We start from the raw sequence: 26,458 nt of genomic DNA, 5'->3' as shown, positions 1-26,458 counted from the left end.
AAAATAAATGGTTAACATATCAACAGATGTAATATTAAATAGTACATTATAAATTGGTTAGTTTATAGTTGACCTTTTCACTGAAAGAACAATCAAGTACAGTTTAATTGTATTTAATGAGCTCCTATTCATGAGAAGTCTAATGAATTTAACTAATGAGGATTAGAATCATGGCTATTTTTCCCATAATTCTGCTACACTATTCTATCAATATAATCATTACAACATGCTAGATATAAACACAATATTCATATATGGTATTCAGAGGAAAACATTTAGAGGGAAAAAAAAAGATGGAATCAGATCAAAATGAAAACAAGACATTCTAGATTCAAATGACCTTATATTACTAACCTGGTTTTTGAGAAAAAAGCAAAAAAAAAAAAAAAAAAAAAAAAAAATCATTTCAAATTTTGTCTTTTTATGACTGTTGTGTAGACCATATCACTACAGTATGCACTGAGCCAAATACATGTAGTACCGAAGGTAATACATGATGCTGTTCCTATGCATAACTGCATTAATAAGTTTTATCTTAATGTCAATATTCACAATAATAAAACTATTAAATATCTAATGTTTTCTTATAAAATAAGTATTTTTTTAAATGTCATTTTTAGACAATGGGGGAAAGCAACACATCAAATTTTCCATGTTTAATTCTCCTAATGTCTTAAAAAGTTGTATTAAACGTCTAATTTCAGAGATTTAGACAAAAGCTTAATCTAAGAAAAAAAAAAAAACCAATACAATTGATAAGAAAAAGAAGAGTTCTTCACTAGAGTTTTCTTAATTTCATCCATGGGCCTACCTCCTGGTACAGGAAAAGCCATTTCATTACAGACTCTTTGATATCTCTCAAACATCTGGAATAACTCATACTCATCTTCACTTGTGGGGTCAGATCTGTAACCATAAATATAGGTATGTCCATTTTTTACAGTTACAATTTTTTACTGTATATACTCTCTGAGAATATATCAGTTGTCAGACTAAGATGGCATGGTTTGACTGGACTAGGAATACCCTGGACAATTTTCAGTTTATAATTTAGCTGATGATAAAAAAACAACTATAGTCCAATTCACCTCAGATTGTTTGCGGTTTTTTGCGTTTATTTTTGTAATTACTCGACGGTTCTTTTCAAAAACTTGCCATTTTATTTATGTCGTTCTGTACTACGATTCCCTTACAATTATTTTTCGTTCTTACCTCCGAGATTGAAAAAATTCAAAATTTATTTTTCCTACGAGAATTTTGCATTGAATGTATTGTTTATCCGCCATCTTGTTTCTATGGATATTTTGAAATGTTCCCTATTATCTCACAATTGAAGAGCTGAAATACCATGATTTCCCGCCATATTTCTGCTCTACCTTTAGTAGAAGACAAAACCAGAAGTTCCGAATGAAAATGTTACAACTGGTACTTAATAAGAGTCTTACCACATAAAGTTATAAATTAGCAGGGAACCAGAAATATGGCGGGAAATCATGTTATTTCACCTCTTCAATTGAGATAATAGGGAACATTTCAAAATATCCATAGAAACAAGATGGTGGATAAACAATACATTCAATGCAAAATTCTCGTAGGAAAAATAAATTTTGAGTTTTTTCAATCTCGGAGGTAAGAACGAAAAATAATTGTAAGGGAATCGTAGTACAGAACGACATGAATAAAATGGCAAGTTTTTGAAAGGAACCGTCGAGTAATTACAAAAATAAACGCAAAAAAACGCAAACAATCTGAGGTGACTTGGACTATAGAAATAGTGTGAGCCAGCTAGTGTGAGCCAGCTAGTGAACCCATATCATATGTATTTGAATGTTAAATGTTTATTTCCTCTGTAGTCTTGCCACATTAATTGTATTCCTTCCTAGCAATCTATACATGATGCCCAACCATTCTATAAAATCTTTATCGACATTCCTTCAGCTACATAGGAGGAATTGTACATACCAGGTTTAAACCCCCTAATTTGGATTATCTCCTTTTGCAGATCTGCATATAATGCCCAACAGGCCTATAAAATTTCCTCAAAATTTCTTTAGTGTGATAGGAGATGTGCTTACAAGAAATGTTGACAGACAGACAGACAGACAGGGTGATTCATATATACCTCTTAACTTTGTTTGCAAAGGGTATAAAATGGCAAGAATTGAATTAATAAAAAAGGACAAAACAAAAAAAGAAAAAAAATGCTACCTACAAGATTTATTCAACCACAAAATTTTGAATGCATAGGCAACTTATTGCCCAGTTTAAGAACAAACTGCAGTTTACAATAGTACACCCATCAAGTTGCCTGAATATAGCTAAAATATTGCTGCTCAGGCATTAAACCCCAAGAATCAATCAATCTCATCAACGTAAGATATAAATGAGGCAAACGTTACAAGTATAATACTCACAAAACAGGCAAATATTCTATATCTGTGTATGGTAGCAATTGTCCTCTCAGGTTCCATAATAAGTGGCATAGCTGTCTAGACTGTTGGACCTGATAAAAGTCACAGAAAATTACAGTAATTGGAGAGGTAAATAAGGCCAAGACTTGTCATTGTTCTACTGTATGTCAACTAATATTGAAGCAAAAATTTTATGAGGGATCTGTGTAAATGTACACACTTTTATGATTGCAACTTTTTTGTGGGTTCTGTTTAACAAAGGTCTTCTTCATATTTTTGGAAATGTTGAATTATTTTATAGTATAAGAAATATTTTTTTCAGGTACATGAAGAACCATTTGTCTTCCTATTGTGAAAACATCCTAGAAAATGCCCGCTTTCATTGAAAAAGAATTAAAAACAAATGTTGTAGCCACTTTGAATTAGCTTTGAGCACGATTCAACCTACTTGACAACTAACATATTCTTTAGCAACATTCTGGGCTTTGGTTTTAGCATCTTTTCTCAGATATTTTCCCAAATGTTGAGCCAGCAATTCTTTTGTCTAAAATTTGAATATAAAGATTTTTAATACAAGATTAATTCTGCAATATTAAAAGATCTCCAAAAAAAAAGACATTTTAGCTATTGATATTAGTAAGTACTTTCAGTTTTGGGCTAACTCCTAACACCACAAATTTTTTACTATCTATTACACATACATTACTATTTTTAGCTAATTAAAAAAAAATGAATCATAAAATCGAAACAATCTAAAAAAAACCTAGGAGTTGCCATACCAGAGATTTAAATAATATTAACCATACTATTCCAACAAACAGTAATAAATATTGATAATACTAACTAAAGTAATGAGTTTTTCTGAGTCATTAGATATAGTGTTTCCCTGGAGAAATGGTGGAGCAAGACCAAGAACAGTATCTGGTCTGACCTGGGCATTTCCACTCAATAAACTGGATATTGGTGCTGGTGACTCTGATCTAAAATAAGATATTTGTGTCTCATTACAAAATTTGCAATTTAAAATTGAGTGACAATGATTTCAATACAAACCTAGCTAGGCTTCTGAGTGATTTAAATACTGTGAAAGTACTACTGTTCCAGGGGTACCAATTTTTGTGGTTTACCTGGTTAGGCCAAACCATGAAATTTTGTTTCCAATGAAAAGGAGATTTCCATTGATGTGTATACTGAAAACCACAAAACCTCGAATTCAAGAAGCAATGAACTTGTGTTTCTTCCCTAACCCATGAAAATTGGCACCCACGAATTAAATAACTTTCACAGTAGCTCTTTGTAGAAATCTAAACTATATTATACCAATGTGCCCCACTTTAATACCACAGAACACTTGTGTGATCTTTTGGACATGAATATCCGTCATTTACATGTTCAATTATGATAAGGGTAAATTTCTACATATGGAGCAATGTAAACCACTCAGAAGCTTAGATAGCTTCATTTATTTGGAAATTAGTATCACTCTACATCAAATTGCTACAATATATATTACTCTGGACCATAGATCCGGAAACAATCAAAAATGCCTGTCACTGACAGACAAATTCTGCAATGTCCGACGACAATTTTCCAATATCGGACATAAAAAAATATCAACCCTTATAAATTAGTCTGTATGGTTTTATTAGTGTATAAACATCCTGTCTACCAGTCTCCAAATTGTTTACTGGAAATTAATTGACAGGTGTGTGTCAATTTTAGCCGATGTGCAGCCACCTGTGACTGTGAATTACTTGTAACTGATTAGTTGATTGCATAATTGAATTAATGGTACACGTGCAGCCCCATTGCGTATACAAATTAATTGAAGTTACTCTGAGAATTTTCACACATTTATTAGTTGATTAATTAAGAAAAAAGGTTGACAAGTCCACCATTTTCCCACTGATCTTTCAGAGTTAACGAAAGCACATGGATCTGAAACTACGAATCAGTCTTAGTTTGTAATTATTAATTTGTTGATTAAATCCTTTTAACACAGAAGTCAACAGACCATTAAAATCAATCTACAATATGCGTTTGTGATTTTCTTTTTTAAATATATCAATATTTTTTCATCACTTGGAAGTTTTCGGCTGTTTGTCAATGTGATGAAAAAGTCCGAGAGATACGATGTTTTGTTTACATGTTAAAACGTCCATGTGTGGTCGAAATCAAAGTTCGGAACTCGTTCACTAACTCTGATATTTTGTAAAAGACAAAGTATGTGATGAAATAATGCACTTTCCAATATTTATCTTAAAATAACTACATATAAACGTTTTTTTTTAGATTATTTTCGATCTGAGCATGTAAAAGACTGACAAAATTGTCTGCTGAAGTTTGATAAAATGTCCGGCATGGGCTGTCAATATTTCCGGACCCTTGCTCTGGACACAATGGTAGAATATGCATTTTCATGCAAATATAATTGTCTTAATGAAACCATATCTTCAGCACAAATTGAAAAATGTAAAAAAAAAAAAGAGTTGTTCACATAAAATTAACATTACAACCTTCGTCACATGTTTACAGGTTTTGGGATTTTATTTTGGATGAATGTGAATTGCATGTATGTCTACACAAAGAATTATGGTACTTTTTTCAATCAAATGTGGTTCAACCAATTAATTAAAACATTTTCATACTGAGTGAATTACCTTCCAAGGTTAGAATTAAAGCTGGTCAGGAAACCAATGTGGTCGTCAGAACTTTTAGTTAATATCTCTGTTTGACCCTGAAAATAGATAAAACATTTAATAAAAAATCTATGAGCAATGCCCATAATTTCATTAAAACTACTAACAAGTGTAAATTTAATCTGTGGCAGTAATTCATAACAACACATTCACATACAATAAGTCATTTCTGGGATCATATAGAAAAATGCTGTATGTAAAAATCACATCAAATCTTGGAAAATCAAGTTGTCATATTCAAGTATAGGGATCTACCATATTTTCTGGACTATAAGTTGATGTAGAGTATAAGTCAAATTGCATAATTTTGACAAAAAAAAACATACATAAGTTGAGGGTCAGACATGTATGTGCATTTATATTGTAGGTGTCAGTGGAGATCCGACTTGAGTAGTTTGTTTTCAACAGCATATTATTCCAGCGATGTTACTAAGTATAATATTTCAGAATTAAAGTAATATGTGTATTTTTGTAAAAGTGTATTTTGTCCACGAGTTCAATTATTTTTATTGAATGGTGTGTCATTGACTCTGAAGCCTTAGATCATCAGGTGTACGAAATCGTAAACATGTCAAAAGTGGGCATCCATGTATTAAATAAGCGGGAAGTTAATTGGATGAATTGGTTATAATTATGAGCGGTAAATAATAAACAATATTACATGGTATTACAAATACAATAAAAAATAATTGTTACCTGCAAGTTTGGTTGCAATTAGCCATTTAGATGACACCTTAACTAATAATAACTTAAGCCATGTGCGAATGTGTTACAACATGCCATAAATGGGTACAAATTTGCATATTAAAGCACTGATAACTCAAGAGTCAATAATGTCTTTCCAGTTAAAAAAGAGTTTTGTTAATGTATCTTCTAGAGTTTGCTTACATATCTGAACAGTATACAGAGTTTCAAAGTTTTTATTAACATCATCGTATTCATTCATAAAGAATAGCGGCAATGATTAATATCATTCAAATTCAATCACCGGTCTGACTGTTTGAGTGACAGCTTTCATTGATTGCAGTTTACCCAAAATTCTGAATTAAATCAAACAAAAGTGAACTAAACAAATCTAATGGAATGTATTGTAGATGAACATTTTTTCTTGAAAAATCCTTATAAAAGTTGAAATGGACGATAAGTCGAGGCTGGCACTTAGCTGAAAAAAAAATATTGACTTGCAGTCCTGAAAATATGGTACCTATGGTGGAACACATCTAGCTATCGAAATACAACGTTTTATGAGATGTTTCTTTGGAATTCACAAATCAGATTCTGGTGCCATATTTCTTTTTTCATGCCATCATAATTGATCTACATATAGCATGCATTAACATATACACAGTTCATGGAACAATCACATCTTATGGAACATCAGATTTAGATAAAGGAATTTAAGAAAATGTTTCTAATTTTGCAAGAAAATTCTTGTTCAAAGCCTTTTATATTCTCCCCGAAAGTCAGCATAAAGCTTGAGTCTCTCTGATATCTTAAAAGTGGATGTAGTGTTAGTGCTAAAATAGCAAGTGACATTTAAAGGGGAAATGTATAAAGTTACAAATAGGTATATAGCCTAGCAACACCCGGGTATATGGATTTGTTATGATGTTTTCATGGCAAATCAAATTCATAGAATTCACTTGTACAGAGAAAATAAATGTGTGTATGTTTATGTTCCTATAAAAACAATTCTTACCAGATGACCAGATGAATAAAAATAGAGAAGAGAAAAATAATCAACACTGATTACCATTTCAATGTCCTTCTTTTTTTTAATGAAGGCTTTCTGAACAGTTTTCTGACAGAATCTAGAACCATGGTCAATTTGTTTTAATCTTAAGTGCCGTCTAAGGGTATCCCAGAGATCCTCGTCTACACCTCCAGGTTTCTTCTGTCTTTCTTTTGCTGTCTTTGTGATAATATTGATACTCTGAAGTGTTGAGTAGGAAATTCTGGCAAGTCTTTCCCCATCCTCTGTCTAAAATGTATTGAATAAATATTTATCTATTCTAATTTCATGTAAACAGGTTCCCACATTTTCTTACGAACAGAGTAAGTACCAATTCTTTAAATTAACTGCATGATGTTGAATTCAATGTGTTCAGAAAATATAAGCACTACTAAATCTCTTTAAAAATATGTTAAGTAAGGCATAAATCTGCATATCCTAACAACCATTATCATGCAAATATAGTTTTAATGATTGAAGGTTGGGCTGTCCTATTCATTCACTGCACATAGGAACTTACACATTCCATTCTTTTCTATTCAGGTGACCTTCTGATAAGCAAATCAGGTTTAAGCTTTCATGATTTAGATGGAACAACTTGCAGATTCTGAAAAGTCTATCTGAAGAGAAACTACAAATCATTGAGATAGAATCCATATTTGCGTGCCCTGCTGTGACAATTCAGCCAAAAATGTGAATTTGATCTAGCTGATCAACCCACATACCAAATATCAAAAGCCCACATCATTGCAAAAACACAAAAAAAGTTAGAGCCTGGACAAGAGTTTGTCAACCAAAAAACAGGAATTTGACCTTGAGGTTGAAATTCAAGGTCAAAGGTAAAAATCCATACTGTGCGACACATTGTCTTTAGGTGATCTACCCAAATGCCAAGTATCAAAAGCCACATCAAAAGACAAAAAAGTTACAGCCTAGACACAAGTTAGTCACAAAAATCCCCAGAAATTTGACCTTGAGGCTGAAGTTCAAAATCATAGGCCAAAATCCATAGTACGCAATACATCATCTTTACATAATCTACCCTCAAACCGTATATCAAAAGCCCACATCATATGACAAAAAAGTTACAGCCTGAACAAAAGTTTGTCAATGAAAAACAGAAGTTTGACTTTGAGATCAAAATTCAAGGTCATAGGGCAATATCCATGATACATGACATATCATCTTTAAGTGAATTACCCACATGCCAAATATCAAAAGCTCACATTGAAAGACAAAAATTCTATAGCCCAGACATGAGTTTGTTAGTGAAAAACAGGAATTTGACCTTGAGGTCAAAGTTCAAGGTCATAAGTCATTATCCATGGTACGTGACACATCATCTTTAAGTGACCTACCCACATGCCAAATATCAAAAGCCTACAACGAAAGACAAAAAAGTAACAGCCCGGACACAATTTATAATGGAAGGACAGACGGACATAGTGATCATGATAGGGCAATCGCCAAGGGGCCCTAATTAGACTGGAGTGTTGAAAGATCCTACATACAGTGACTAAATCATTTGAATGGAACACTGAGAAGGCCTAATTTTGATTAGACTGCCTGTGGATTAGTTTTGTGTTGTTAATGTGTTTAAAGCCATTTAATGTAAGCCTGTGTACTGAATTTCTTCTTTTTACAACTTATCACACTTGGACTTTTGTTGTTTGCCATTTTGTCTTCCTCTTTCTTTTCTTGATAGGTATTCATAAAATATTTTTTAAAACTTTGTTATTATCATAAATAAGTACTGATAGGAAACCTTTTCAATTTGTCCTCTGAAGGTTTCACTTGTTGAAAACGGGAAAAGTCTGAGTATTTCTCTGTCAGTCTGTCTCCTCATACTTGAATAAGTTGTTCCTGTTGAGAAATAGTAATTATTTTAAATCAGCCTTATAATTATCCACCATCATTATATATTTTTTAATTGACAAAAATAAAAAGTAAACCTCCAACATCATGAGTATAAATCTTATATCCAAATTACCTGTTAAAAATTCAGACATCAAAGCTGGGACTTCTCTGCTTGGTATATCATTACTCAAAATTTCAAATAACTGAAAGTAAAAAATAACCCATATAGTACATATTTTGGAGAGAGAGAGAGAGAGAGAGAGAAATGTAGTGATAAAAATTCAACTTTGTTGGAATATTACATGTTTTTGCATAATTACTGAGGTTTATTTTCACAAGTAGTTTTTTTGTAATACATCAGCTTGCAAGTACAAAACATCTGCAAACTTCAAAATGCTCTGTGGTGAGTCATGAACAATTCATGTATTCTTAAAATTACTAGAGAAGTTATATCTACATGTATTACATGTTGTATCTACCAGGGTTTGACATTGACTATTTTACCTTAGTAGTCCACAGGACTAGTTAGTTTTAAATGTTGTAGTCCTGTTTTCTGCGTGATAACCCTGAGGGCAGAAAAGCTGCCCAAACTAACTAGGGGGCTTGGGGGCTTGCCGCCCCCCCCACCCTCCCAAGATTTTTTTAAAAATTAGATGCAAAATCCTGCCATTTGAGCACTTTTGGAGGCTATACAATGAGATTTTTAGAATGGATATTTTCTCAAGGATAATGAAAAAAAATAGGAAAGTGTTGAATGAATCTCAATTTATTTTTTATTATTGCATAAGGTCAAGAAAAAGTCTGTATGACTTCATCTGAAGAGAAGTTATATCTCTGTTGCTGTAATACAGCTCATCATCCTCATCCTGTTCTTCATCCTCATTTTCCAATTTCTCTGCACACATATACACATTTAAGTTTTTTTAGCTGGTGTGGGGTTTAACCCCAAAAATTTGAACATCTTTGTTTACAATCGGTGTTGATAAAAGATCGTGACCTTATATCATTATTTTCGTTGAAGCGTTTAAATGAAGCAGTTAAGAAGCAAGAGGCGTTTAGTTGCTACAAGCATGTGTCGACCTTAAAAGTATTATAAATGGAAGTTAAAAACCAGAGGATGATCGACAAAAATGGCCAGAATGTAACTCAATTAGGGACGAGTTCAGAGTGGCAAAAAACACATAGAACTGCCAGAATAAAGTATGAAAATAATCATTTGCCGATGTTTTCAAAGAGACACAATTTTTTCGCTGAAATTAAAACTTTTCCCCAACTTATTCAGTAACTACTAACACAATTTAAGGTAGTCCAAAGGACTATTTATAACAGATTCTCGTGTGGTCCTCCTTAAAATCAAGTGGGCACCGGACTATCAGACTACCGTTAGTGTCAAACCCTGTCTACATGTGTGTTGATACCTCACACTTTCTCAAACAGAAGATGAACCCTGACCCTTCATTTCTCTGTTTGAACATAATTCTCTGCATATTTAAATAGTAAGGTGTGTTGATTTACGAGTGATATTTTGAATGATGTCACTTAAAGTATAACGTACAACAAAATTTTGTTCTCTGCTTGATGATTCAGTTGATAAGACAACAAAATGTGAAGGTGAAAACTGTGACCCACAGATAGTGGGTGTGATCAATCAAAACTTGGTAAGTTTGCTTGTATGGCAATAAATATACCACAAGGGATAATATTCTCCAATATTCTTGTAATAATCTTTTTTATTTATGTAGCAAAAGCTTATTATTTCATTTAAATGTCTTTCTATTATCAATAATGTATAAGTTATATATGCACTAATGCAATATGGGAATAAATATGCTGACATCTGATTACTTTCTGTGATTATACAATGCACACTTCTTTCTTGAAATATTCTATATGACATATTAGTCAGAATCTAGAAACTTTAAAAAAAAATTTCAGAAAAGGAAAAGGTTTTTAATTGGATTGACCTACCATAACTAACATCTTTGAAATTTGTTTAAACCAACCACTGGCATAACCCACTGTTTCATACTTGATTGATTGATTGTAGTTTAACATCCTATAAAAGGTATTTCATACATTTCATGATAAGAAGGGTTAACCAACTGAACAGACCCTGCTTTGTACCAACACACTGATGTGCATTTTTAATGTGCTAACACACAGAAACAACAGCCCAAAGGAAATCATGTCACTATACTACGACACATCATTATTACTCTGAGCAAACCAGTTTATCTCCTTTATGCACATGCTTATTGAAGAAGCAGCCTTTGATCTTGAAAAACAATCAGGTTACTTTAAGATTTTTCGGGAGAAAATCTATCATAATTTTTGTCAAACTCCATTGAAGGAAGTTGATTCTAGGGTGTTCAAAGTGTCATTGAGGAAGGGGCGAAAGGAAATAATAGACCAATCAAAGCCCTACTATTTCACTTCTGAAACTTTATTGACAAGAGCATGAAAGTTTGCAAAGCAACTACTCCCACCTCCTTAAAATTCTATTAATCCTACCTTTTTAACAAGCCAGAAATCCCTCATCCTCAGAAGTACATAGTGTAATAATGATGCTCTGGTAGTTGGCATATAACACATAGAGAAGATATTGACAAGACTATCCTTGTTGATGTCAGCCTTCCATACCTTACCTGTCTTATAGTCAAACAAACAGCCAACTAAACATAACAAAAATCATATTTATTTTTTAAGTAGTAGTCTTTTTAAGAACCATGCAAATTTTGTAATATGTAATACACCCAAAAAAAGGCTACACATTTTTATTTTCGCTATGCAATGTATAATTATTCATTCCGATTTGTCTACTCTTAGGAAATAATTCATATGGAAAATCGAACAGTTTCTATTGTATTTTAATGTCATTTACAGAGTTATCTCCCTTAATTTTGAATTCAACAGTATATTTTATATATTTTTTTATCTCCTAAGAACAAGAGTTATTTGAAAAGCCACATGTAACTTTCTGTTTACTATAACATTGTAAACAAAAAAAAAAAACAAAAACAAAAACAAAAATAAAAGAAAGTACACTTTCCAACCATTAATGACATTCTGCACGATTCTTATCTGAAGTGATACTTCTAAAAATTGTATATACATTAAGTATATTTCTTCAATCTTCCGAATTTGATACCTCAATTAATATATGCCAAAAATTAATTTATGTTTTGAAAAAAAACTACAATACATATGAAGAAAAGATCTTGCACCTAATTCAGAATAATCTTCGTTGGGATTACTCCTATATGATAAATGGTTAGAAACTTGTTCCTTAATAGAATGACACCAAATCAGAAAATAGCTTGAAAGCCAACCTCTAGCATTGTTTGGGAATTTTGGGCTCCGAAACACGTGTTTTAAACTTCATGATTTGGTTAACCTGTTTATAGTCATACAGTTTTTTAGTATATTTTGTTAATAATTGATTATTACATTTTTTGTGAATGTTTCACAAATGACAGGCACTAACAGTGAACATGAAATTCAGCTTCTTGAAATTATAGAAGTTGTTGAATTAGACAACTGCATGTATTGACTTGTTAGAGATAAAAAAAAAAGGAAGAGGCTTAGAATTTGGGTAAACCCTGAGGTTTTGATGACATTTTTTTTTTCAATTTATGTCAAATTTGTATATTGTGTTTAGTTTTTTATCATATTTAGTGATTACTACTGTTCTACCACACTGGTGGCCCCTAAGAGTGATACTAAGTTAAAAGAGGTAGGGTGGAGTTATAAATTGTTAGTGACTGTACATCAACAGTAAATATACTGCAAATGCATTTGTTTACTCAAATAGAAAGATTGCAGTATAAAATATACAAGTACCTCTGTGTGAATCTTTAAACAGATCATAAAGACAAGAGGGTGTCAGATGGAATGTATCTCTAGCAAGGGGAGATAACAATGGTACAGAAGCACTCTGGATAACAATTGATGGAATATTGGTAGGTTCCTCATCTTCGTTGGATAATGTGGCCTGGAAATTCACTATCCTGTCTAAAATTAACAGAAATATAAATTCCATAAAATGAATTTAAAAATGTTAATTGACAACATATTCATCAATTTTGGCCAAAATCTCAAAATAATAATTGTTTCATAATGGTAAGACCATCACCTCCAACAAAATTCATTGCTGTGTGGTATGGATTCAGCCTGACATGACAACAAATGTGAAATCCTGAACACTGGAGACAAATATTTAAACAACTGCCTAAAGCAATGTCTTCAGTTTTTATCATATATTAAGTAAAAATATTGGTTTCTACTTGTGATACAAGCTGGACACCAGGCATACACATCAGCTTGACAATAATCTGGATCACATCAAAAATGGTAGACATCACATGATTTACAATGAAGAAGTTTTTAAATAATAGAATTTGATTTTCTCTAACAAAAAAAAATTATCTGAATTCGCCCATCTTAGTATCAAGCAGTTCATTGTTGGTAAGTAACAATTTTATTTTTTTTTTCAATTCCTCTGTCTGATATAGGTAATTTCTCTGTTTTCTATAGGTAATATCTCTGTGTAATATAGGTATTTTGTTTTATATAGGTAATATCTCTGTTTTATACAGGCAATTTCTCTGTGTAATATAGGTAATTTCTCTGTTTTATATAGGCAATTTCTCTGTGAAATATAGGTAATTTCTGTTTTATATAGGCAATTTCTCTGTGTAATATAGGTAATTTCTCTGTGTAATATAGATATTTTCTCTGTTTAATATAGGCAATATCTCTGTTTAATACAGGTAATTTCTCTGTTTAATATAGGTAATATCTCTGTTTTATACAGGCAATTTCTCTGTGTAATATAAGTAATTTCTCTGTGAAATATAGGTAATTTCTCCGTTTAATATAGGCAATTTCTATGTAAAATATAGGTAATTTCTGTTTTATATAGGCAATTTCTCTGTGTAATATAGGTATTTTCTCTGTTTAATATAGGCAATATCTCTGTTTAATACAGGTAATTTCTCTGTTTAATATAGGTAATTTTTCGGTTTTATACAGGCAATTTCCCTGTGTAATATAGATAATATCTCTGTTTAATATAGGCAATTTCTCTGTGTAATATAGATAATATCTCTGTTTAATATAGGTAATTTCTCTGTGTAATATAGATAATATCTCTGTTTAATATAGGTAATTTCCAAATTATAGCAACTATAACCTATTATAGAAAGTTAGACTTAACAACAGGTTTTAGAATAATAATTTTACAAGATATTTTCATTTTTACAAATAAGTTAAACATGAAACCAGTGAATTTACTTACCATGAAGCAGAATATGGTGGCAGGGTTCAAACTCAATACTGACATTCAGTAGATGTATAAAGTAGCCTGGGAGAAACACTAGAAGGTAATCACCTAGAAAATAGTATAAATTCTGTGGTCAGGATCTTTTCAAACTTCATGTACATGTGTATTCTAATATGTAAGAATACATACATGTGTACACATCTTTTCATGAAAATATACTTTTTCAAAGGATGCTACTTTTAATTTTTAAGTCAACCAGAAGTATGATAGGGATGTTGAAAACACAGATAAAGGAAAGAAATTAATTGAACTAGAGCATACAGTAAGACTACTTCACCTTTTTATGTTTCAGACCATACAGGTATCTGGAGGGTCCAGACCATATGCATATTATTTCTCACATACATTGTACCTCATGGTACGACCATAGTCATATGGTTTGAGCAGTCAGCAGATTATCGAAAAAAAGGATTAATTATCATTTATTTCCAATTTTAATTAAAAGATTCAAATATAACATTCCCTCGTTGAAAGGGGTTTTAATCAGATTTCCAAAAGTGTAGATTTACAAACTTTGAAAAGCATAAAATACGGATTAATCAACCCAAAAATCCTATTACTGTACATGTGTATGAGACATTAAAAATATAGGACTAATGTACAACACATACAATTTGTATTTATCTCTTTTTACATAAATACTTGTTAAATTTATTACCATGCCAAGAGAAATGAATTCTGTAACTCCTTGAAAATGGTAGACCTGATACACAACCATGGAGGACTTTAGCTGAAAAATAGGATAATATACTTTTGTTTAAATATTTTTAATGGCTGAGATTGAAGACACCAAAAACAGTGAAAAATCATACACGAATATCAGCATCAATGTCTATATCAACAAAACTTTACATAACCTTCATAGGATAATCAATAAAAGTGAATATCGATTAAAATTTTGGAGTAAAGCTATCAAAATTGAGTTATTACTCAGAAATGTAGATAAATACTACTGCATGTTATAAACGGCAGTTGAAAACAAAACAAAATGGTAACATCGAATTAGAATCAATACAAATTACCTGTTTGGTGACTTGAATTTGTTGATTGAGTAAACAACAAAAACCACACAATGTTGTATCCAACCAACAAATGTACTTCAACAGTATTTGAATACAGAATAACGGCAGTTTTGAAGTTGAGACAGAAAATATCACAGTGAGCCTGATAAGGCAAGATGTGATATTCTGTGGAGATGTTCAAAACAGACATTATTTTGTTTATTGGCAACATCACAGTCAATTTGACACAATATTGTCACTGGATAGTGCCAATTTTGTTTAAGTATCACAACAGTAGCCTGAAGTAGAAAATATCAGGCAATAAGAACATTCGAAAAAATGATAAAGTTGTCAGTAATTCTATTTATATCACTCAATCAGATCCTTACCATGATGGACCATGCTAATATAATAATTGATGTCAATAGTTTCATCTTCAGATTCTGACACACTGGACAAATTAAAACTGCCACTAGCTGTCAACGAAGAAGACTTGTTCTGAAAATCAATATTTATTGAGCTGATTATAGATTTATTCAACAAGTTCTTGTTTTATTATGAGGTTCTTGCAAAATAAAATTCATTATTTTAATCAAATACAAATAACAAGTATTATAAAGGTATTTGATGATAAGTTCTGTCAACGAAGTTCTTTCATTGCAAATATTTTTTAACATTTTTGTACCTAAAAACAAGCCATAGTGACAGATCCATAGAAGGGTCCTCAAGATTGAACCCGTTCCTGTTCGAAAATTTTGTAAATTTCGCATAAAATTCTGTCAAAAATAAGCAAAAAAAACCTTTTTATTATAAAAAAAATTCTGGATCAGAGCTCCCTTTCTCATAATTTCTGGACCCCTCACTACTAGTAATATGTAAATAAACAAAATATAAGAAGGTTGGGAATGTCTTTATCCATAATAAACACATCATTAGTATAGCTTACTATACCTCATCGGGATATTCAGATGCTGATTTAGGTCTTTCTCCTGATGGGGATGTCCTAGATTTATCAGAAGCTGGAGATGTCCTTGACCTGTCAAACACAGGTGATGCCCTTGACCTTTCAAATGCTGGAGAGGTCCTTGCCCTGTCAAATACTGGAGATGTTCTTGACCTATTTCTTTGAGGTGCCCTTTCTCTGTTGTAAGGTGTTTCCATGTGTTGGTAACAAATACACAATGTTCCGTTGTTTTGGGTGAGTACAGAAAGGTTAAGAAATTGATCTGAAATTTAAGAGTCATTTGTATTTTGCAGAAACCAACTGGCTTTTTTTTAACCTTTTTCTTGGTTTGTGCAAGAAAGATTTCTCTCAGTTTGCAGATAAAAAACTTTCAAGTTAGATTGTGGAAAATGCATCCTCTAGGAGCCTGATACATTTGAAACATCTGAAATAGGCCATCAGATTGTTATTAAAATGTTGTATAAATCTGCACCTTTATGATAGCTGCATCATTTTTAACAAGTTGGAATTTTAATATATGCATTCCAATTGTTTTAATTTTAGACCATCTTCTTAATTGACTGAAAGTTGCTGTCTCATGTAAGTTTTTAGGATTTCTTTCTTATACATCTTGTTATTACCTGCTATTCCATTATCCATGAGAGATGAGTTGTAAAACGATCTGGAACATAAATAAATAATGTCATTAACTCAGCATATAATATAGGAATAAATGGCATTTTTGTTTTTGATAGTGAAAATGAAATTTCATTTCTTCCTTTTATTGGTAATTTGCTATTTATAAAAGAAAATGATGCTCATTATCTGAAATATGTTCAAAATATTACCCAAATGCATGAATCAAATGGGGACTCTTTATCGAATGACCACTGATCGTCATGATTTGTGATATAGTCCAGTCAAGATTCAGTATGTGCATCAGTTGATGAAGAGATGTAACAGGGAAGGGTTGGCATGCCAAAAGAATTGATTTGTAAAGATCTGTTGTGCATTATTATCAGGATGATTTTAAATAATATATAAATTCTACAATGGTGAGGTGCGATTTTGCCAGTTCTCTTGAAAATAAAGTCACTCCTGTATAGTAAGAATTGCTTGAAGTCCTGAGGACAATTATCATTTATCCGGTTACCATCCATGTGCTATGTCTTATATTAAAATAGTACTTTATAGTAAATAATTTACAAGACAAGATTAAGATCAGCTACGTACATAAGTCGTAAGAACATCATGGTTTTTCCACATTATTTTTTTTTTCAGCGCGAGAGCAGAAGATTTACCAGTACACGTACATGTAAAAAGCAGCAAATTCCCATGGTGGCTTAAGCAAAGTATGCCGTGCTGATTTATGTTCTATTTCAAGAGAAATGTTAAAGACTTGTGATAGTGTTGTACTTGTATTGTACATTGTGTATTTTCTTTTGTTTTTGTTTACATAATATTGTTTACAGAAACGGTTGCTAGAAGAAATTTGCGTTGTTGCAAAGTCATAGTAAAACATAATTTCATTGGCCTCCCCAAAAAGGGGATCTCTATGTGGGTAATTGGTGTTAACTAATCTAATAATGTCTTGTATCAACTCAGTTTGCGGATCCAAACATTATCAGCATACACACATCAAAGAAATTTTGTTCAAATTACTGATAATTTTTATTTAAAAGCTTTTTTTCATACAGATTTTGAAAAAAGAATAACATAAGGAACATCGAAGTGTCTGGTACACTTCCACAGATAAAGCACAGAAAGATTGGCATACAGACGAGGGTAAAATGGTATAAATCTTCCACGCAGACCTATAACCAATTCCTGATTTACTACATATCACTAAGCTAGCATACAGGCTCTGCTATACAGGATGGGAAAAAACACAGGACATGAGCACTACTCATAAAAAATCTGTGAAGCTATTTCTGGTGTATTGTACTACATTTGTAATTTACATAAAGAGGTTGTGTTTAGCACTAAGTGTAGCAGAGGTGTAAAGCTTTCAAATAGTGAATATATCCTCTGCCCAGAAAATTGAAACAGTTAACCCCTCCTTTGGAGCAGGGATATAATTATTGTAATTGCTTGAAAACAACATAATATTGACTAACGTTTGAACATTAGCCTAAATATGACCAGAACTGCCGATACAATACAAAATATAAAAGTGTGCCAATACGGGATTTAGCCATCCAATAAGGCTTTTACCTGTCCAATACATCATGTTGGCTGGTTACAATCCATATTGGTATAGGCCAATGTGACGTATTGGACTAGTTAGTCAATAAAGGTATAATTGCGTAAGGTTTCCCATATTGGCTGAGTTATTAGTCCTTGGCTACCCCTCAATCCAAAATGGCTTGCATCGGACCAATAACTAAGCAATATGGAAAACCTTACACAATTATACTATAATATTGTCTTAAATATGTCTGTATTGAAATTTTGTAACATTCATTGTGTCTTTTGGGCATGTATGATTCAATTAATATATGTCCTGGGCATTATGACTACCGTACATTTAATGTCACACTGCATTAGAAACCATTTTCTTACCTCATTGATGCTTTTATATGAGGAAATGGGAATGGTATCAATACATCAAACTGAAAATACAGAACAATGGTAAAATATATGACATGCACTACCTATACACAGACATGTGTAATATAAATCATGAATATATATTGGCCAAAGTGTCAGTACATTTTAGCAAGGGGGGTAATCTATTCATAACATTTCTATAAGGTTTGTGCATAAAAGATATACAAATTTACATTTATTCCTCCAATTGTTGACCTTGATTTATGAATACTTTAAACAAATAACTGTCATTTTCTTATTTGTAAACAAAATTGTTAAGCATAGTCATGTGTCCCAAACACCATTGGTGTCCCAAACACCACCCAAACTACAATAAGACATCAAAGTCCTATAGCTTCAAGAAAATTTATGAAATCAATGTACATATGTTTACTAACCAACCTACAAAATTTCAACAAAATCAGAATCATTGCATGAACACTTAAATGTGACACACTGATTGACACAAGAAAACTTACTATGTTTTCATGTTCGGCATTCAGGTAGAACTGTATGGCTGACATCATAGATACAGGGTTGTCCTTATTTTGGTCCCTGGCCCCTGGGCTACGATAGTAGATATAGTACAACTGCTGGTGCTGACAATCCCATTGACACCATACAAATTTCTTTATAATCTGTTTTGTTTCTGGCTGTTTACTCATCACCTTCAAAACAATATCTGATAAATTTGACAAAGTTGAACACATAATAAGCTTTACAATTTAATTTTAAGAATAAAAACATTCTGAAACCTTTAGAGTTTCCAATTTTATCAGTTATTCTCCGACCTTCCCTTTTTCTTTCATGGTTTTATATAAATGAAAGGTTTAGATGTTTAGCTTTAAGCCTATTACTCTAAATGTATATTTTTTATTGGAACAAAGTGGGTAATTAAAGTTTTAGCAACCAGACAAAACCTCAAATTTTTAGTAAAAATGGTTAATTTTATAGAAAAAGACAAGTCATGAAATTTAGTCAGACTTATTTTGAACAGAAACATAATATCCTACTCAACAACTACCAACTGGGAAATAATTTCTAATAAAGGATTATTTTTTTACCATTTTTGGGGATAAATTGAAAAACTTTATTGGGGTAACAGCCTTATTCAGAAGGTAACTTAAGGCAAACATTATCACTGATTATTAATGAACTGTAAAAGTTCCACTGAAAACATAAATGCTTTTTATAAATTCTGTAATTTTATTTCAAATCATCAACAGAGTAAATTTTGTCAGACCACAATGAATTGATACCAACAAATAAATGTGGTTCAAAACATTTTTTTTATCTATATATTCTGAAAAATTGGAACATCTCACTTACATTATGGCAACTACTTCAAACATTCATTAAACCTACTCAATTATTCTGTTAGTTGAAACAAGAAAGTGTAGAGAGTTACAAACTTACCACACCTTTATCTCGAACTCTACCAAACCAAACTTACCACACCTTTATCTCCAACTTTACCAAACCAAACTTACCACACCTTTATCTCCAACTCTACCAAACCAAACTTACCACACCTTTATCTCCAACTTTACCAAACCAAACTTACCACACCTTTATCTCCAACTCTACCAAACTAAACTTACCACACCTTTATCTCCAACTTTACCAAACCAAACTTACCACACCTTTATCTCCAACTCTACCAAACCAAACTTACCACACCTTTATCTCTAACTCTACCAAACCAAACTTACCACACCTTTATCTCTAACTTTACCAAACCAAACTTACCACACCTCTATCTCCAACCCTACCCAGGGGAATCTTGTATAGGCCAATAGCTACAATGAATTCAAAAGTGAAACAAGATAGTAAATTTTATAAAAGAAAAGTTACTTTGAAATTTCGATAGAAAAATCAAAGAAACTTACAATGCTTTCATGGAAGGGGTAAAAGAGCTTAGAACTATGAAATTTGGGCTGATAACTGTGAAAGTATTATTTTTTGTGAGGTACAAAGAACATTGAACCACTTGATTTTTAGAATTGATAACACCTGATTCAACTGAAAATTTAACGAACTACAATGTATGACCACTGATACATAAGAATGAAACTTCTTACACAGTATATGGTAATCTATTTTCAGTCAGATGATTCGAAATGTAGAAGTTCTTATTAATCTAATATACATTGCAGCTCATCTCAGGACAATGTATTAGTTTTTAAATAGAAATTCACCTGACTGAATATATTAAATGGGAGATAACTATAACTTTCTTTATATTTTGGTCAGAAAGAATACTTCAAAGAGTATCAATTTATTCAATTTCTATAATTTTTGACAAAAATAAATGCATGAAAGCTTTTTTTTCTTAAATGCTATAAAAATCGTTATCTTCCACATGACAGCTATTCCATGTGAAATCCATACAATCTTTGTGTAACATGATTTCATATGACAGTTACTCATCCTTCTTGAAAAACTGAAATCCTTACATTCTTTGTGTAACATGACAATCATGTGACATTCTTTAGTAGAAGGTTGCCCTGAATATAAAAACTGAATCTTCATGAAATGTGGTCTTTCCAAATTTAGTGAAAATACTCTGCTACTCTCAGCTTGAATCTCAGCTAAATATGCACTGTAGGTCTCTGGAACAATAAAAATATACATAACTCATTATGTAACTCTTGAAGATAAGGCTTATAACATAAACCACCTTATTTGTGCAAAGAGAGGGAACTGGAGTTGGAGAAGAAACCTGAAACATTATATGTTATTCAAGATCTTCACAGGGAATATGTTTGTGATATTATACATCTGGATAACATGATGTAAGAAAACATTATTTTTTCTTGAATTTTCCACACATTATTATTTGAAAAGAATTTGACTCCCAATATAATACTAATTTTTAACTCCCCTTTCAAAAAAAAAACAAAAAAAACCAACACATTTCCTGACATACTTCCATATCCTCAGGTCTACCATAGGCATATCCCCTGTCAAGCTGACCAACCAAATTGCACTATTACATGGCATATATCACTCAAGTAGAATATTAAACGATGTTTACTGAGAAGATTCATCATTGATGCGACTTATTTATATAAAAAAGAAGTTAGAACAAATTTGTAGAGTATTTTGACTGAGCAAAAGGAAGTATCTGAAAATTAAACATTTTCCTAATGTATATATGATCATTTTGTATGTTCTTAAAGCAAAATAAAAATTACATAACAAATTTGTAACCTCAGATAAGATGTCTAGAATTCATTTATCCATTAAGAATTATCACAATAATACTCTCTTTTTTTTGGCCAACTCAAAAGTTCATAATGTTATTTAGATGCAAATAATATAAACATACCTTTTCCATATTTTTGACCTGACCCACTTGTATCTCTTGACACAACCGAAAATGCTATAAAAAAACAATAAAAAAAGATTGTAAATACATATACATGTACTTATTCATATCTGAAAGATTGCTCTTAGCCTTAGTATAATTATCATTAATATGCCTGTTCCTCCTTTTAACATTTTTGCTAGTTAGATTGATGGATTATAGTTTAATAACCTATGCTTCCTGGAAAAGCAGTGACTACCTATTTTAAAGTCTTTGACCAGTGTGACTTGGCCAGGGATTGAACAAATTACTTTATGCACTTGAGGCGAGCAGTCTACCCTGAGAGCACCGACGTGATTTCTAGCAAGTCGGTCAATTTTGAGTACCAGTATCTAAATAAAATCTCAACAATGTAATGTTTATGCATCTATTATTGTTTTATGTATTTAGCAGTGACACAAAAGTGTTTCACACTAAAGCTTACCAACAAGAGATCTTCCTTCATTAACAGAACAAGAAACTACCTTTATCTTTTGGGTATAAGTATAAACACACTGCAAAGAACAAAAAAATGTTACAAATAAATCTTTAACACAAATTCCTTCCGTAAAACATATTTTTACTTTAATATACTTTACTTGTCTATTATTAGCAATACGTTAAGTCATTCTTGAATTAGAAATCCTTTTGATCAACTACAAAGTACCACACAAGTGATTAAGTATGGTTGAAGTACTAGATCTTTTACACTAAAATTTACATTACTGACTCATTTTCCTTCAATATGAAAATATCGAATAACATTATTTTAGGTTTAAAAAAAACATTACCAAATATTCTTGTTACTACTTATCAAAAAGAAAAGGTCTTAGAAACAATATTCTGATTACATTCTTTTCCAGTACAATAGAACTCTTGCTTCTTTCAATATACTGTACCTTATATGTCTGTTTAGAAGGTTCAAACAGTCCAATGTGGGTAACAACTGATTCCTAAAATAAAATGGTGTTTACGATTAGTTAAAAATGAAAATGTATTACAATATATTATGTATATTTATTTACAAATTTCTGGCTTATGATGCATATTTTGATATTTGTATTTGATTTAAAGAAATGTTGAATTAGATATAAAACCAATCTTTTGGAAAAGAACCTTACTAATTTGAGAGCATCAGTTAGGATATATTATGACTATTCAATTAAAGTTATATTTAATGAAAAAGTAACAAAAGTAATTCATGTAAAAGCAATATTAATATAACATCAATTGCTTTATCTATACTGTAATAGTTTTGACATGCAAATAAACACATGTACGCACGTATCTTTTCAAAATGAATTTCAATTGTCACAAATGATATAAATGAAAAGTTCCAAATCCCCAACCCACCACAATTAATGTTAGTAAAAGGACATAAATTCCATCAAAATAATAGTATGAATAGAACTTATCTTAGTTGACATAATGGAACAAAGGACCTACATTCAACCAACATGGTTTTCAATAAGAATAATGAAACCATAAAACTGGCTTATAAATTGACAAGCAAAATAAAATGAAACACACAGTGTTATTAGCTGCAAAGTCATCCCAGGTAAACAAGATGCACCCATCCTTCTCTTGGTTCAGTATCTTGATGTTACATGTGTCTGGAATGGAAGAATATACAAAATCAACTGAGAATGACTGAATTTTCATGGGTAAATACCTAAAAATATTGATTCTCCTTCAGTAATGAGAGGGATCAATTATTTCACCACTTGAAATTTAAGCAAAGAGAGTGGAGAAATAGTTGAAATCAAGAATAGGCTAAATGAATATCAGTTTCTGTAATGAAGTCTATAGAAAACTTGGAAAGAAAAAACTGCTGGAAAATTCTCCCAGAAATTTATTCATCACCTTGTAGATAAAAAGTCAAGTACATTTTTAATCACTGGTTTAGAATTCATAGTACCAGTACTCAGTGTTCCTTAAACTTGCTGGCAAATTGAACCTACAATCCTAAAAGTTCATTTGACTTACAGTCTCCTTTACCAGATAATATCTTAGGGACATCACTTAAAGAAAAAATAGAAAGTACTAAACATTTACATTGACCTTCATTTTTTTCACTCAAGATGTCAATTCAATTTCATCTGAAATTTCATCAGTCAGGACTGACAGACTGCTAGTTTCCAGAAAGTAACATCTATATCCTCTCTTGTACCAAGTTCCTGGCTTTTTCTAGTTACCAGAAGGTGTAGGAGATACAAACAAGCAAAGAAAAAGTTATCTTCATTGAAATGTTATCTTTAATTAGTATGAATACTTTTATTTGTGTGATTTAAGGAAATGACATGTTTTTCTCACATTTTGTTATTTGTATGACATATATAACTTTTTTCCTGTTGGAATACTGGAGAACCTTACAGGAAATTAAGATACATGTAGTAACTGCAGAGTTTACACCACTTTGTGGTGTTCTCTACTATGTCCTAATAAGGAAGCAAAGCTCACTCTTAAATGTATAGAAACTCATCTAAATTCTTTTCATACTGACCACTTGAGAAACTTTTGTCAACTGCTACATCTCTACCTATTGAAGCTAACAAAACATTTCAAAGACCCACATGTTATTTGATTGGAACTCCTCAGACATTTAAAAAGAAAAACTCACTTCAGGTTCTGGTAAAACAAGACATTCTTTGTCAAAAACTGAACTGTTTTACCAATAAAATTACTAATATTTAATCAAATATTGCACAAATGTTAAATGAAATGAAATCCATATTATTTAAAAGGAGACATACCCAATGCTAAACTCACAGTTAAAACAAATGCCTTGCTCATATCTTACATACAATATAATGGATCCATGTTTTTTTTCTAGAAAATGAAATAATCAGACAGAAACCAGATGAAACACCCCCAAAAAATATGGTAAAACTAAAAGTAAAGAAATTTGGTTGCATTATCTTATCACACACATGTCAAAACAGTGAACAAAACTGAATTTGTCTGGTAGCACTAGGCTGCCAAGTAATCATCAAGGATGTGATGAGTCCTTGTTAGATGTGTGTGTATATTTCGTGCATTAGATTGAATTTGGATTTGTTGAACTTGATGGCAATGATGCCAAGGAATAAAGTGTATGGCATGCACCTGTTACAGCATCTACTTGTAAAACATGTAAATCAAGATCATTTCTCCACTTTTGGACGAATTTTGCGATGTTTTTGGCAAGATTTTCAACTTTAACAAGCTCTATCATTTTCTAAACAGCAGACATCATTTCCGTTCGAACTCTTCGGGCTTTAACATATCACTCGCCGCCAATTGTATCTACATTTCCCGGAAGTAGAGTTGTGTCTAAAAATAGAAAGAGAAACTGCAGGTGGCCATGGATGAAGTGAGCAGTAGAACCTGTGAAGAGATATGAATTGGGGAAGTATCTGTATTCGAAAATGACAAGTTTGACTACCGAACTAAATAGATTCTGTGATTTTTCCCAAAGAACTAAACAAATATTGGATGAGACGAAAAGATGTTTTGATGACATAAATGAAGCAGGAAATTCTGATCTTGGTAACTTTTGTTTTCAAAATGTTATATCATTTCATTTTAATTGATATAGATACCATTACCAAACATAAATCGTAAAAAACATATGTACTCTCAACTACAGTGAAACCTGTCTTAACTCAAAACCCTTATTCACCCAGAAATCTGTTTGTTCAAAGTCTCTTTGCAACAGTCATTCAGTTCAAAAGGTTTTCAGTTGACAGGTTTTACTGAATTTCAAACTAAGTGTTGCTATGTGATAAATTGATTTTCTACAATTTAAACCCTTCTGTTCCAGAGTGTTATGTCGCATACATAAAAAAAACCTATTGATTTTAGCTGTCTTTTTATTTCATCTTTTGAGTTTTTCTATAAGAAAAAAAAATACAGGCCAGAGTCAATTTGCCTACATCCTTATTTGCTTAGGGTAATTTTGTCTCAGGTCGTTTCGCATAATAAAGTGAGTTGTTTTGCCTCAATATGAAATATTTTTTTAAACATTGAAGATTTCTGTATATGGGGGTTACAATCATTATAAAAGATGTAACAAAGGGGAAAAAAACTACAACTGGGATTTATTAGGGTTGGACTTAAAGTATTTACATTATAATATATAAATTTCAATATTGATTTTTTTCTAATCCAAGCATATGCATAAAGAAAATTGTTATTAAGCCCTTACTATGCCAAAGAGCCTATATATAGGCTTAGCAACTGTTGTCTTCACATTAACAAGTCAGTTTTTCTGCAATAATGTAACTGCATCACTTTTCTGAAGGTGATGATATGTTGGGTGCTTTACAGGGTAAATTGACAAATTAATTTCTTGAAAGTTTTGATCTTTTGTCTACCTGTTGTTTTCTATTGGTCACTGAATGTTTACATTTCATTCAGCTAAACCTAACGGTTTAGCAGATATATGAGAAGAACTACTGTCTGACCCCTATGTTCTATTTTTAGTAATGACGGCCATGTTTTTTGATGAATCAAAAATCCTCACATCAGTTTTATGTAGGATACCCCAAGGAACAT

At 31.6% G+C, this 26,458-nt stretch overlaps 2 protein-coding genes across 3 annotated transcripts in view; one reads left to right on the top strand and one right to left on the bottom strand.

Moving 5' to 3' along the window:
• The window catches only part of LOC148627830 (protein pigeon-like), a 32,284-nt gene extending 7,093 nt beyond the window's left edge, over window positions 1–25,191 (bottom strand). The window contains exons 1-24 of the mRNA XM_088579691.1: window positions 25,028–25,191; window positions 23,453–23,535; window positions 22,822–22,875; window positions 22,368–22,437; window positions 21,905–21,958; window positions 21,030–21,185; window positions 20,323–20,372; window positions 19,053–19,241; window positions 18,547–18,596; window positions 16,626–16,666; window positions 15,993–16,267; window positions 15,431–15,539; window positions 14,699–14,770; window positions 13,996–14,088; window positions 12,540–12,710; window positions 11,211–11,371; window positions 8,833–8,902; window positions 8,608–8,705; window positions 6,864–7,091; window positions 5,072–5,148; window positions 3,256–3,391; window positions 2,860–2,955; window positions 2,415–2,503; window positions 812–906 (exon numbers count right to left, since the gene is read on the bottom strand). Coding sequence (XP_088435817.1) covers window positions 812–906; window positions 2,415–2,503; window positions 2,860–2,955; window positions 3,256–3,391; window positions 5,072–5,148; window positions 6,864–7,091; window positions 8,608–8,705; window positions 8,833–8,902; window positions 11,211–11,371; window positions 12,540–12,710; window positions 13,996–14,088; window positions 14,699–14,770; window positions 15,431–15,539; window positions 15,993–16,267; window positions 16,626–16,666; window positions 18,547–18,596; window positions 19,053–19,241; window positions 20,323–20,372; window positions 21,030–21,185; window positions 21,905–21,958; window positions 22,368–22,437; window positions 22,822–22,875; window positions 23,453–23,535; window positions 25,028–25,136 — 2,626 coding nt within the window. The 5' untranslated portion in view covers window positions 25,137–25,191. The remainder of the gene's footprint in view (window positions 1–811; window positions 907–2,414; window positions 2,504–2,859; window positions 2,956–3,255; window positions 3,392–5,071; window positions 5,149–6,863; window positions 7,092–8,607; window positions 8,706–8,832; window positions 8,903–11,210; window positions 11,372–12,539; window positions 12,711–13,995; window positions 14,089–14,698; window positions 14,771–15,430; window positions 15,540–15,992; window positions 16,268–16,625; window positions 16,667–18,546; window positions 18,597–19,052; window positions 19,242–20,322; window positions 20,373–21,029; window positions 21,186–21,904; window positions 21,959–22,367; window positions 22,438–22,821; window positions 22,876–23,452; window positions 23,536–25,027) is intronic.
• Window positions 25,192–25,230: 39 nt separating this feature from the next.
• LOC148627829 (dual serine/threonine and tyrosine protein kinase-like) overlaps window positions 25,231–26,458 on the top strand; it is a 30,202-nt gene continuing 28,974 nt past the window's right edge. For both annotated transcript variants that reach the window (XM_088579720.1, XM_088579728.1), the window contains exon 1: window positions 25,231–25,450. In XM_088579720.1, coding sequence (XP_088435846.1) covers window positions 25,330–25,450 — 121 coding nt within the window. In that variant the 5' untranslated portion in view covers window positions 25,231–25,329. The remainder of the gene's footprint in view (window positions 25,451–26,458) is intronic.

This window comes from Perna viridis, chromosome 1 (assembly GCF_037379345.1).
Source record: "Perna viridis isolate PV_CMFRI_1.1 ecotype Kerala chromosome 1, ASM3737934v1, whole genome shotgun sequence".
In the NCBI taxonomy this organism is placed as follows: domain Eukaryota; kingdom Metazoa; phylum Mollusca; class Bivalvia; order Mytilida; family Mytilidae; genus Perna; species Perna viridis.
This window is presented reverse-complemented; position numbering and strand designations above follow the sequence as displayed.